The 14,475-nt window shown below is 44.0% G+C and overlaps 1 protein-coding gene across 3 annotated transcripts in view; it reads right to left on the bottom strand.

The window, feature by feature from the left end:
• The window catches only part of SYNDIG1 (synapse differentiation inducing 1), a 79,510-nt gene that overhangs the window by 40,833 nt on the left and 24,202 nt on the right, over positions 1 to 14,475 (bottom strand). For 2 of the 3 annotated variants that reach the window (XM_065058915.1, XM_005508800.3), the window contains exon 3: positions 13,391 to 13,528. The exons of the other annotated variant lie outside the window; for it this stretch is intronic. In XM_065058915.1, coding sequence (XP_064914987.1) covers positions 13,391 to 13,528 — 138 coding nt within the window. The remainder of the gene's footprint in view (positions 1 to 13,390; positions 13,529 to 14,475) is intronic. 3 annotated transcript variants of the gene reach the window in all.

Raw genomic sequence — 14,475 nt, 5'->3', positions numbered from 1 at the left:
TACTCACTCCAAGGAAGGCAAGATGAGGAATGTGGCTGAGGAGGGACTGCCAATTCCATCTCCTCTGCTCAATGCTGTGACCTCTCCTCTTTTATCCCTGGCCTCCCTCACCGTCTTGGAGGAAGCTGTGTCCCTCTGTGAACATGCGTGGACTTGTTTTCACCCAAGCAACCATGACTCTTTCACACTTCTTGGAAATAATACAAGCAATGCCAAGATGTGGGAATGTCATTCATAACTCATTGCGCATCATGTGCCATAATGAGTGCATTTTAATACTAAAGTTGCACGGGGGAAGGGAGAAGAAAGGTTTTCATTATATGAAAAAGTTGATGTTTCCCCCCCCAGCACATAAAATACTGCATTAGTTTTATTTCCAACAGTACATTAAGATCATGTGTCTTGATAGATGCATTTTAATGTCCGGTCTACCTCTATGGATACAAGTGGAGGCAAAGCATCCAGCAAATGCTATTGTTTAGAGTAGTAAATGATGTTTGGGAACAATGTTATAATATTAGATGATCAACTAATCTTTTACTTCTTAAAGAAAGATTTCAAACATTTTAGGTTGAAACAATGGCTGGAAACAGGGTACCACAGAGATTGGTAAGAGTTAGGGTGAAGATCATTACAGGTGGACACCAGAGTTATTGAAGGGGGAGAGTGCCTGTATATCGGAATGCCCCCAGCAGCCTGAATTTCTAGTGCTTGCCTCAGGGAAGTTGTTCCTGCTGGACTCAGTATTTTGTCCAGAGTCATGGGAACAGAGTGCAATGTCTCCCATATACTTTCATGGGACAGGTTTATTTCTTGCTGGTCTTGTTGGCTTTCTAGCTTTTTGGCTGGTACAGAACTTAACTTTACAGAGGTCTCCCTGGACACTGTTGCTAACAACAGAAAACTGATTTTTACTATGTTGCCTTCCAGGACCCCATGACATGACTTCCTTGTATGTTTTAGTCTCCACTTGAAGAAACCTTTGCGCTCAGCAGGAAGGTCTGTAAGCTCATTGTTGGGACAGCCGTAGTGACCATTTGCCCTGCGGGAAAACCTCAGCACATAGCCACTGGGGTGCTCAGGAACAACAGCTGAAAATGGAGAGTCTTCTCCCTTCTTGTCTCAGATATTGTATCAGTTTATACAACAACTGCCTTCCTTTCCCAGGTTCTACCATGCAGTGAGTCCTAAGACTCATCTATTTTGATACAATGGATAATCCAATATTTATTTTAGGCTGCAGAGCATAGTTGTTACTAGTGAAAATGCAGTGCCCACTTTTAGATAGAAATTGCACAGCTGCAGGTGTATCGTAGTCCCCTCCTTTTTAGCTGGTTCTTGTAGTTCATCCCAAAATAAATACATAAAAACTGTATTTATTTTCACTGCTGGGAAGTCAGTCAATTCAATGAGGAGTTACAATTGTCTGGCAAGGATCTTTGGGTGCCAAGCTCAGTAAACTCGAGTCTTCACTTCAAAGTGTTTTTCTGCAGCCCATTTAAAAGAGATATGTAGACTGTAATCAGAAGTGATCAATTCACTTTACTGTGCATCCAAACAAAGTAGTAATTCAGTAGCCCTAACCAGAACAACTGGTGAGAGATAGCAAGCTGCATATTCAATCTTAGAATATAGCCCTGGGTCTCTGGTATATGATACTGATCTCTGAGAAGAAAAAAAAATACCTGGGTATTCTGCAGACTGATAAAAGTTTAACCTCAGGTGTTTGCTGTTGAAAACATCCATTAATTTACTGCTGCATACATTAAACATCAGATGTGAGTTCTTCTTTAATTTGTTTTTGTTTTGGAAAAGGGTGCTGTCACAACATGAGACAAAAGAAAAGGTCTCATATAAATGGCACCCAAAGAACTGCTCTAGACACACACTCCATCCTCCTTGCCACAGGAGAATTCAAGGGAGATCATTTACTACCTTGGATGTGAAGAGCTCCATCACACCATCAGGGTTCTGCAGCAGCCATAGAAGAAGCATCCAAAGCTTTTTGAGTTTTCTGACAACTGAAGTAGATGTTGGGATGGCAAGAACAAGCGGACCATGCTCCATTCCCACATCTGCAAAGAGTCTCATCTCATGCTTCCTTCAGCAGGGCAACCTAGCAGGGAGGTGCAAAATCATGTGCCCTGTTTTCACCCTTGGATTGGGAGCATGCTCCTTCTGTGTCCTCTCCTGGACTGTAATCCACCTTGGACACTTCACCTTCGCAGAAGTGAAAAATCAAGTATTTAGCTGGCACATGTGATGATTGCTAACAAAACTCCCTCCATGTCCCTGCTAACAAAATGCATCCTCACTATCTAAGCTCAAAAACACAAAAATACCCACTTCCTAAGACTGAAAAGTTGTTTAAACTTAGTGAGAGTCACCTAAATGTCAGGGGGCCTGAACCCCCTGATCAATTGCTGTGGAAGATTTATTACCTTGCTCTTCAAATGCATTCACCAGACAGGCCTCTAAGTGATTTTGTGAATACTACAGTCACACCAAACTTAGTGGCAAGTGTGCAAATAAGCTGCTGAAGATGCAATATGGTGTGCTGAGACAATCCTTACTGTCTCGTAGGCCTGTGAAATAATGAGCCAATAGACTAGCGACAAAAAGCAGCAACAGGACAAAAAGAAGGAGCCAGGAGGGAATAATGCTTTATACCCTTGGAGCATGACTATATTGATACATCTCTGGGCTCTGGCTGGCTCAGTGTAATGTGTGAGGCATAAATGTCTGGCACAGAACGATTAACGTACAAGTTTGCCATTGTACAGGGTGTTCTTGCTAATAAAAGAGGACCCTCATCTCCTCAAACATTTTGAGTTGGTCTCTCTTCTGTCCCCAAGCTTCCTTGTAATTAAACACGTGCCTAATGAATGAAAGTCTCCAGAGAATGTTATTTGCGAGCTACCTTTACAATTATTTAAAATTAGCCTAAGGGCAAAAGCAATTAGGTCATTCATTAATCTAATCCTGTTTTGTAGCTGTAGTTTGTGACTTGGAAACGTGACCACAAGATCAAAAGGACAAAGATGAATGAAGAGGAAATTATACAAGACACTTACAAAGTTCCCTGACCCACAGCTCACTGAAATCAGCAGCTGCCGACACACAACACACTCTAAATGGCCATTTTCTTGTGTGCACACACATATCTCTTCTCAGGGTACGTGTACCCAGAAGGGAAAAGTTGATATGAGCAAAGTTTGCCCACACTCAAACCACTGGCTGGGAGCCAGCTTCTGCTTGGGAAGCAGAGAATTAGAGATCCTGGTAGTTAATAAACCCCACTTCAGAGCAGCTGTCATGGTCTGAGGCAGACCCTGAGGAATCAAAGGGCCACGAGACATTCTCTGCCACTCTGCCCAGGACTAGGCTTTCCATCTCCTCTGAAAGGAGCAGAATATACAGAATCATGTGACCAGATTTTTGCAAAGCCAAGGGATGTCACCCAAATCCCTAACCAGGGCCCAGGGACATCCATTTCACAGAATCACAGAATGTCAGGGATTGGAAGGGACCTCAAAAGATCATCTAGTCCAATCCCCCTGCCGGAGCAAGAACACCTAGATGAGGTTACACAGGAATGTCTCCAGGTGGGTTTTGAACGTCTCCAGACGAGAAGACTCCATAACCTCCCTGGGCAGCCTGTTCCAGTGTTCTGTTACCCTCACTGAGAGGAAGTTTCTGCTCATATTGAAGTGGAACCTCCAGTGTTCCAGTTTGCACCCATTGCCCCTTGTATTATCATTGGTTGTCACCGAGAAGAGGCTGGCTCCATCCTGGTGACACTTACCCTTTATATATTTATAAACATAAATGAGGTCACCCCTCAGTCTCTTCTGCTCCAAGCTAAAGAGACCCAGCTCCCTCATCCTGTTGCTTCCGTCAGGAGGATGACAGAGGATAGTAATGAATACTGAACGGCATGGCCTCAGGACAGCCTCCAGCAGAGTAGACAGAGACAAAGAAGGCCTTCTCTGTATGTTCTGTCACCAGGGCACCAACCTCATTCATCAGTGGGCCTACATTGCCTCTGGTGTTAGTTTTATCTGCCATATATTTGAAGAAGCTCTTTCTGTTGTCCTTGACCCCTCTCGCAAGGTTTAATTCTAAGGAGGCCTTAGTTTTCCTAGTTGCCTCCCTACATCCTCTGACAACAGCCTTATATTCTTCCCAAATGTTCTTCCAAGAACAAGAGACCCGGCACTCTCACACAGCGACACATGTTCCTGGCTATCTCAGCAAGTAGTTTCTCTCTGTATCACAGCTGAGAACAGCAGCCATGTAATTTTATGTTGGCATAGGCCATGCTGTTCAGTATTCACTACTATCCTCTGTCATCCTCCTGACGGAAGCAACAGGATGAGTGTGGACAGGCAGGCAACAGCAACCTTCTGCAGACCAGCTCTTGTGATTACAGCCTTGTATGTGCCCAGGTCATGCCCTTGTTGTGCCAAAAACAGGGTTCTGTCACCAGTGTGCAAAAAAAAGCCAAACTGTAGCACACAGAGATGAGATATTGTTTATTACAGGGTTGTGCAAGTCTGGATGCTGGAATAAAGCCAGTACACCAGAAAGAAAAGTAACAGCCATTATATACAAAACCTTATTGCTACATTGACACCCTCATGGCAAGTTCTAAGACCCAATTGGTTGCACATTTGCATATCGTTTACATAATCACTTTACCTCTATGCATGCTTGGTGAGAAAGGGTCCCAGTCTGGGACTGGGTCTCCCGTCCTAGGAGTGTGTATTTTAGTACTATAATGAGCGTATAATGAGCAAAGTTCAGCTAAAGGACACTGTATCTAACAGTTTTGAGATACATGCTAAAATAAGACTCAACTAATTGTGCTGGCTCCAGAGAGTCTGCACTGCAAGGATGGTATTCTTTGTAGTTTGTGATAAAGCATTTTGCAAGTTACTCTTACATTTGTTAGAGGAACAGACTGACCAAAACTGAGAGGATTTACATATCTTTAGGTTAGCATTTGTTGGTAAGATTCATTCTTTTAAGTGATAATGACTACACATCTGCTCTGCTTGATGGGGCCATTATCCCTGAGGCTTTGCATTTCACTCTAAGCCTGCAGAGATACTTGGTGTCAAGGGAGAGCTCCAGTCCCCCACAAAACTGTCTAGTTAGGACAGAGATTATCACACCAAACAATTTAGTGCCCGCAGCTGCAGCTACTTGCCCGGTGAACATGCTCACTTGTAAGTCACAGTAGGCAGAGAAAGCCACTTGCAGTATTCATGCAGTCCTACATTTAATCCTTCTTAACAGGGGAATTCTCTTAACCCGCCTTTATTCAAGCAAGACCTACCTGGAGAAGTAAGTTGGCACTACCCAAGCTATCACATCTCATGCTATGGTCCCAAATTAACTCTGCTCGTCAGAGTCTCTCTCCCACTCTCAGTTTCCCCATACAACACATCCTATTTCCTGCTCCTTGATGCCCTGTATTCCTCCCTAGAAAGGCTGAGGGATCCTCAGTCTCACTAGTGGGCAGACTGGGTACCTGAGCCCAGGTACTGGATCGATCCACGTTGCACAGATGTGTGTATATATGTGTGTGTGTATATCTATCTATCTATTGATATATATTCTCACTAGTGGACCTCCATCCTGCTCAGACAGATGGAGAAGCAGGATGAGGTTGGTGGTGGTGTCTGTGTTTGAGGGCTCTGAGTGTCTTTCTATGATCAGTGTGGCCAGCCTGTATATATGTAAATTCATGGTGTACACGGTGTATACCTGTGCTCTGTGTGTGCATGCCTGTGTGCTGGTTCGACTGAAAATGAGTTAATTTTCTTCATGCAGTTAGAAAGCTTTCTTTTTCATAGCTAGCACAGTCATTATTTCAACTTAGTTTGAGAACAGGAGATAACACCCCAGCACAGAGTTAATGTTTTTAATTGCTCTGGTCTGAGTGCCAAGGACACTCTGAGCACTCTGCCCACAGGTGTGAGGCATCAAGGAAGTGGGGCATGGATGGGGCAGAGCTTGACTGACATCCAGACTGATCAATAAGAGTATTCCATCCTATTAGCATCACCATATTTAAGGAGAGTCGGGATCTTCCAGTCTCTGTTTTGGGTGCTCTTGCTCTTTCTCCTGTTATTCTTCACTCTTTTTGTCAGAGCTGGGGGAGTTCTGTTCAGGACGTTTAGTTTGGCCTCTTGCCATTTTGCAGAGGCCTTTGGGCCTTTCTGCCTTTTTTCTCTCTCTGGGATCAACTGTTTGGGACCAGGTGGTGTTTCCTGGGAGTGGCTGCTCAATGTGGACAGAGTTCATGAGGTATTGCATTGAGTATCTTTTATTTTACATTCTATTTCTATTTTATATGTATATTTACTAGTAGCATATTAATATTTTGTTATTTTATTAAACTGCGCATATCTCAATCCGAGTTTCTCCCTTCCCTTTTGTTTCTCTCCCCTACTAGGGGAAAGTTGAGTGAGCGACTATCATGGTTGTATTGCCATCTTGGGTTTAAACCACAACACCCTGTCCAGAGTGCATCTTCAGCCTTGCTGCTGGTTGGACCTGCAGGCATGGAGTGGCAGCAGCTTCACCCCTGGATCTGGCATGACATATTTTGCTCTAGCAGCTTCTACCTCTGTGTCTAATGAACATGCATGGTCAGCAGTTTACTGGGCTTGTGTCTGTTGCTCATGCACCAACTGGTGCTGCTCAGCCCAGGGAGACCAGAGTGTGCAGCACTGCTCCCTCCCCCAGGGACAGACCCACCTCCAGGTTAGTATCGGTCATGTACACAGACCTGTCAAGGGCAAGATGTCTGCGACATACAAACCCCTGAGTGTACAAGGTAGGCAAGGGGTAAAAGCCATCAATGAATCTATAGTCCATAGGAACCTAGAGGTAAAGGCATGTAAGCATGGGCTGTCCTAGCATTGGTCAGGCAACCTGACCCCCTGGATGAGTACCTGGCTTAGCCCCCTCCTCGATAGGACAGAGTTGGCAAAGACAGATCTTCCACACAAAGTGAGTGGAGAGGGGGTGACTTCTACCAGCTGAAGAGCTGGCATGTTAAGAAATAATAAATATTAGCTAAACAGAATCTGTATTTATCAGCTATTAAGACTGAAATAGGCTCAGAGGAACCCATAAGTTACAGTGTCTGCCATTCACCTTGCAACTGGGACACAGCTCGGGGAGTGGTGGACCTCCCAGGGCCGGGGCTCTTGTGCAAGAACAGCAGCCATACCATTAGCCCATGGCCACCTCAGCAAGACAGTGGAATACATTCACGTGTGCTGAGCACCTAATCTCTGTTCTCCACTAAAGGTTTAAGTTCATACTGTCTTCTCCCTCCCAGCAGAGATACAAACATTATCACCCTTTACACCAGTGACCACTGAAAGGTGTCAAAAAGCAGTTTTTTCAAAGCCTCTACCTTCAAAAACTGAATAGAAAGTAAAAAAAAAAAAAAGGTTCAGAAGTTATTATGAAGAAAGACAAGCTGCTTCTTTGCCTGATGATGTATGCCTCATGTTTGTATGAAAACTGTAAAAAATCCTTTTACCCAGTGTGCAGTCTCTACCTTTCTTTAAAGATAATCCAGGTGATGGCATGTGGAGCTGTGCCTGCTCAAGCAATCCGTGGGCTGGGAAAATAATTACAGAGCTGTGCATCCCTTGATCACCATGTGAGGGAGGTAATTATGGTGCGGGGTAAGCGCAGCAGATGGGAAGTGATTGCTCTTGTATGCCTGGATTGCAGTCTGCTGCCTGGCAGGTCCCACATGCTGCTGGGGAGGAAAGTGGGTTTGAAGGCTATTTGAGAACCTAAGCATGCCGAGAAGTGTCCAGTGCGATTTTTATGCCAGCCTGATGGAGGTTGCATGGAAGCTGGATAGAGAAGTGTTGTACATACTCTTGTTTCTCTCTAGCACGGCCGGATGCTTTGGTGGAGATTTACCAGGGGTGAAGGGCTCCACATAGAATCATAGAATCATTTTGGTTGGAAAAGACCCTTAAGACCAGAGAGCCCAACCATTAACAAAAAATCACTGTCAAGTCCACCTCTAAATCATGTCCCTAAGAACCTAATCTACGCATCTTTTTAACACCTCCAGGGACGGTGTAACAACCACTTTCCTGGGCAGCCTGTTCCAACGCTTGACAAACTTTTCTGCAAAAAAAAATTCCTAATATCCAATCTAAACCTCTTCTGGTGCAACTTGGGGCCATTTCCTCTTGTTCTGTCCCTTGCCACTTGGGAGAAGAGACCAACACCCTCTATACTACAACCTCCTTTCAGGTAGTTGTAGACAGTGATAAGGTCTCCCCTCAGGCTTTTCTCCAGGCTAAACAGCCCCAGTTCCCTCAGCTGCTCCTCATAAGGCTTGCCCTCCAGACACTTCACCAACTTCATTGCCCTTCTCTGAACTCACTCCAGCACCTTAATGTCTTTCTTGTAGTGTGGGGCCCAACGCTAAACACATTATTCGAGGTGCAGCCTCACCAGTGCCAAGAACAGGGGGACGATCACTTCCCTAGTCCTGCTGGCAACACGTCACAAGACAGCAGGTACAAAGTGAAGCTCATTCACACCAGCACAGACTTTCTGATGATGAATTTCTTTTTACAGAGGGAAGGAAATATATGCCATTGTATTGCTCTCTTTCATAAAAATAAATGCAGAGAGAAAAAGAAGATTCAGACAAAAAGATCTTGCAGGATTGTCAAACCCCACCAAGCAGAAATCCTGACAGGCCACAACAAATCATCTTATAGGTTTAATGGTAAATTTGAGAAGACAAAAAGATTTTTTAAAAATTTATTTCTCTGGCTTACAAAGCTTCAGATTTCCCTGCAATCTAGAAAGCTAAAAACTTCTATGAAAATTAAGCTGAGGTACCTGCATGACTCCAGAGGATGGAGATTGATGAAAAAATAAACATAATGAGGTAATTTTTTTTATCAGAAACTGTTTGTGGAGAAGAGTTTTATGGTGAAAGGTGTAGGAAATCTACATGTTCCTCTGCAAAGGTTTCCCTGCAAAATGCACAAAAATCTCTCTGAGCCATTCAGACTCAGCTAAGGAAGCAGATAAACCAAAACATTGCAAGCATAAAAACTCATATAACCTGTTTGTAGACAAGTGGAAAATTAGCCGATAAGCACTGTCTACTATTAAAAATCAGGTACTCTGAGACGTTACACCTCCTGAGAGGTGACCCTAAAGCAGTGACCTCTGGACAGGTCACCTGAATGGCTCATGTGTGCATGTACACATGTACATGCTGTAGCTCAGCTATGACAGTTCAGGCGAGAGGGCTATCTGGATACCATTTAGCTTGAGGCCAGTGTGACCAGGTGGGCACCGCATGCCATGTGGCAATGGGAGCCACGTCCTGATCCCACAGTCTGAAGAAGCAAGCATTCTGCTCTGCTGAGGCCCCACCCGTAGTACTGTGTCCATCCCTGAAGCCCGCAGTACAGGAAAGACATGGACATGTTGGAGACAGTCCAGAAGGGGGCCACAAAAATGATCAGAGGAATGGAACACCTCTGATGAAAGGTTGAGAGGGTTGGGGTTGTTCAGCCTGCAGAAGAGAAGGCTCCAGGGAAACCTTATTGTGGCCTTTCAGTACTTAAAAAGGGGACTATAAAAAAGATGGGGACAGACTTTTTAGCATGGCCTGTTGTGATAGGACAAGGGATAATGGTTTTAAACTGAAAAAGGGTAGACTGAGATTAGATAGAACAAAGAAATTTTTACAATGAGGGTGGTGAAACACTGGCCCAGGTTGCCCAGAGAGGTGGTAGCTGCCCTATCCCTGGAGACATTGAAGGCTGGGCTGGACGGGGCTCTGAGCAACCTGATCTGGTTGAAGATGTCCCTGCTCATTGCAGGGGTTTGGCCTAGACGATCTTTGAAGGACCCTTCCAACCCAAACTATTCTATGATTCTGTGGTGAAAGATCGGATACATGGGAAAGAAAATGTCCCAGTCCTGACAGTAATTTACTGGTACCTGACAGAGAGAGCAGGACTGGGCAGCCATGAGTGGTGCATGTGTCTTGTGTGAAGAAAAACACAGATTAAAATAGAAGCAAGTAAATGAGCAAGTGATACACAGTGATAGCCTTGAGCTGTTTTACTGAGAGAAGATGAAAACTACCAACTCTGAGTGTTGCTTGGGACAAGACGGTCACCAGGTGATGCCTTATTCATGAAAATCAGATATCTCAATGGAAAATAACTCCTTCTGCTTTCATAAAGCGCATTTCTAAATCCACTGCTCCTCCCTCCTAGTTTAACTAAATGTGATGTACATTGTCATTTCCACCGTCCAGGCAGATTCTGCTCGGCTGCATTGCTTGATACAGGTGGCCTACAAGAAGCCCTAAATCAGCAGCACATCGGCAAGAGCCTTGGTGGGAAAACTAAGTCACATACACAGCAGAAACAGCCCCTGCAAGGAAGCACATTGCTTTTATGGACCACAGGGAAAACTAATCTATTTGTAAAGAGCATCTCTGAAAACTTGCAACACTGATCTTTGTATAATTCTTTTGCTCCATCACATGGACATATACAACGTAAACGTACTGCCAGGTGCTACAGGAATAATCTGAGAGCACCCGTCCCTTTGGAGTGAGCTGTGTTGTAAGTATAATTTTTGCAAATCAGGCCTTCATCTGTAAATGCATTGCATGCTTACAGGAAACCAGCTTTTTAAAAAATGTTCACCGCAAGTGATAAATTCCAGCACAATGAATCCATCCCCTGCCTTTAAGTTCCTGTGTGTTACAATTTTTACCGGACTGGGCCTTTTTAGTATAACTACCCAGGAGATTTTTGAAAACATGAAATTTTCAATAACTCAGGCAACTGAAAAAGAAGGTTTGAATGCAAGTGTCAAGTTTTGATCTTTAGTTATAGTTCTGACTTTTGACAAAGGACAGGGAATATTAACAAGACATCTCAAATGTTTTTCAGGAGTTTAAACTAAAAAGCGTATAAAAATAGATATCACATGCTAATAGGACATAATGTTTTACTATCTCATATATAAAACATCATTCTGAATGGTTTATGCTCCAAAGTCTGAGTTGATAACACTGTTGATATTAGCTTAGGTGCAGGTTTTCAGTGGTTTATAGCACCTATTTTAGTCAGTTCTTAGTCACAGAAGGTTTTGGCCTTAATTTGAGCTTAATTTTTCCACCAGAATGTGCCAATTTGTTGGACATGGGGTTTTGAAGAAGTGCCACTTTCAGTGAAGGCGGGTGATGAACCTTCTGGAGAAGAAGGCAGGCAGCAATGGTACCTGCCTTGGAACTCAGGGAACAGACAGACTGACATGCCTGTGTTGGACTGGGACGACCAGAGACTTGAACATCTTTCTGTGAGAAATATGGGGAAAGGAGTTCTCAGCTGATTCAGCTGTTGGAGAGAGCTATGAGGAGAAATGGGAGGAAAGTATCATGCAGGGGTGACATTATTATTACGTTTCTTTTAGTGAGGAAAGAAGAAAAAAATTCTACTTCCGATGCAAATACAAAAGCAGAAGTCAAAATTCCTCAGACAGTCTTTCTTCTGGCTGGGTTTAGCCACAACTTGCCTTAGTGAATCCAAAGGGTCAATTAACAAAGATTAATTTACCACCTTTCAACATAATAAAACAAAAACACCTGCCTGACCTTTCTTGCTGGCAGCTCCTGGTTTTAGGCAGTCACATCCAGCAGTTCCTCATCATTATGTTAAACAAAACCAACACTCAGATCTCCATTCTTCAGGGCCTAAATCCTTCAGCACAATATCATCATCTTTCACTGCCTTCCTGTGACCTTTTCCACCTTCCTAAAGCTCCTATTGAGGTGGTAGGGTCTTATGGGATCAGTTCACAGCTCATGTGGATGCCATGTCCTTCACATACTGGCTCTCAGCACATTTAACTTCTCAGCCTTACTGGTTTTTAGTACTTAATTATGCTGTTTGTTTTATATTTATTGGACTGTGCTGTGCTTTCATTTCTTAGAGAAAACTGGCTTGCAACCCCCAGGCCTCCTGAAGCAATGTTACTGCAGGAAATTAATGAATGCACTATTTTCTCCAGCACAAAGCTAACACATTGCCACTGGTAACAAACTCTCAACCCTTCCTTGGCTGCAGCATTGGTGAAAAATCCTGCTTATTTCATGTATGTGAAGAGATATGACCATTAAAACTGCTAATGAACAGCCCTGCCTGAAGGAGGAAATGGCAGGACGCTAAAGCACATGTGGATCCTACCCAGTGTTTTACTTTCTGCTGTCATTGTCATCAGGCAAATCTCTTGACCCAAACTTCCTAAATCAATAACACTCAAACAAGGAAACTTGTTATTTTCAACTGGACAAACTTTAATTGTCCCAGATGCCTTCAAGTTCAATGACAGACACTTCATTTAAAGCAAAAAACAGTAGTGCTATGTCTCCTTCTTTGACGTTGAAGACAAGGATTCTTCAGATCTGAAGTGCCTGCTCTGGCTTGACAAATACCTAGCACTGGTAGATGTTTAGAGGAGGCAGGGGAGAGGGTGAATGATTTTGGTGCTGTGGAGTACAAACAGTAGCTTGCAATTCGTACTGCTACCACCAGTAGAAAGAAATATAAGCGACTGTTTCCTTGCAGTCACAGATGAGACTTTCAGTGTGACTCAGTCTGTCATGTTACATTATCTGCCATGCTGGGAAACTCAATAATTACTCTGCAGGCACTTACAAAGACCTACTTGTTGAAACAAATGATGAAGCATGAGGTGATTGTTTGGCACAGGCTGGAAACCAGCAATCCGAAACACTGTCGCTTATCTGGTAAAAAATATCTTTGTTTTAAAATTGGACAAGAAGAACAGACTAAGCAATTTTTTCAGGAGAAAAGGAAATGGTTCATGGAAAACAAATTCACTCTGGCGGGACAGAAATTATTTTTCTGCTCCTGGAAGGATATTAACTGGTCTGCTTTCACAGATGATCAGCTTAGGAACCAATAGATCAGTTATCCCAACAGGAAATCCAAATGTTTGAGGTAGCAAACGTGTTTTCCATTCAGAACTCATGGCTACAGAAAATTGCTAGCTGGACATTGTATAACCTAATGTGGAACTTGACCATTACCAGATAAATCCTAAGATATTTTGTAGATTCCTCCCTCAGCAAAGTATGTCACAAGACAACGACCACTACCACAAAAACATTCTGAGGTGGGGAACACACTACCCTGTTTAACCACCTCCCACTACCCTGGAGAGTGTCTCGTCCACATTTGTGTCTTGGTGAACTTTCCTTTATGGTGTGGGGTGATGGCTACTCCATGGATGTAAAGCTCTGAATTAGCAGGAGATGTTTTACGATTACCTCATGAGACAGGTAAAAGGCAGCAATTCCCAATGGCCAGAAGCAGCAGAGCATGGAGAACACAGTGAGGCCAAGATGATCTCTTGGTGGCATCATCAGGAAATTGTCTTCACTTTCAGTGTCACTTGAGTAATCGCTCTGGAATAGCAAGGGAGAGAGAAATGCAGAAGTGCTGGTTAATGATATCACTATTTCTCCCCTGCCATGGGTCAAGGTTGTGATCATCTGCCCATAAAACTCCTCCCAGTTATGCAAGGGCAATTCCACAACATCAACATAGGCCTCCAGCACTCATGGTGGAAGGCTTCTGATAACCTACCCTGGGGTCTCTAGCATACAGAAATCTCTAGTCAGGGGTAAGTCTGGGGGCACTTGCACCCTATTCATCAGGGCCCATGCACCCTTTCTGCTCTGCTGAGGCACCACAGTGATGGGACCACAGGAGTTACCCTGCCCTCCTGCAGTGTTCACATGAGCCAGTGGCATCCTTCAGGAGGACTTCAGGATTGGGACTATGGCCATTGCATATCTCCCTCCCTTCCCTGCTGAAAGTATCACCAGGACACTAACCCCCTGTTTAGCAGCACCCCGAGGCAAAGCTGAGAAACCCAAACCCCTATGTCTACACCAAAATCAAACAGGAGAGAAGTGGGAGCAGAGCTTAGTGTCAGGGTGTTATCTCTGCAAGTGACAGGTTGGGACTGCAGCTGCCTTGTTGTCACCAATGCTTGGCGAAGCCACCTCAGAAGGCAACTCAAAGTCAGCATCTTTTTCTTTCCTACTACGTGCACAGGACTGGCTATCAGATGTTCTCCTTACAAGCACCAGGGGAATCTCTATTCACCAACTATGTCACAGCCTCCATTGCTGTCACATGAACTTGAAAGCAAGAAATGAGAAATCATAATCATAGAATACTTTGGGTTGGAAGGGACCTTCAAAGGTCATCTAGTCCAACCCCCCTGCAATGAGCAGGGACATCTTCAGCCAGATCATGTTGCTCAGAGCCCCGTCCAGCCTGGCCTTGAATGTTTCCAGGGGTGGGGCATCTACCACTTTTCTGGGCAAGCTGTGCCAGTGTTTCA

The sequence above is a fragment of the Columba livia genome, chromosome 3 (assembly GCF_036013475.1).
Source record: "Columba livia isolate bColLiv1 breed racing homer chromosome 3, bColLiv1.pat.W.v2, whole genome shotgun sequence".
Classification (NCBI taxonomy): domain Eukaryota; kingdom Metazoa; phylum Chordata; class Aves; order Columbiformes; family Columbidae; genus Columba; species Columba livia.
Note: the sequence above shows the minus strand (reverse complement) of the source record. Positions and strands in the feature narration are given on the sequence as shown.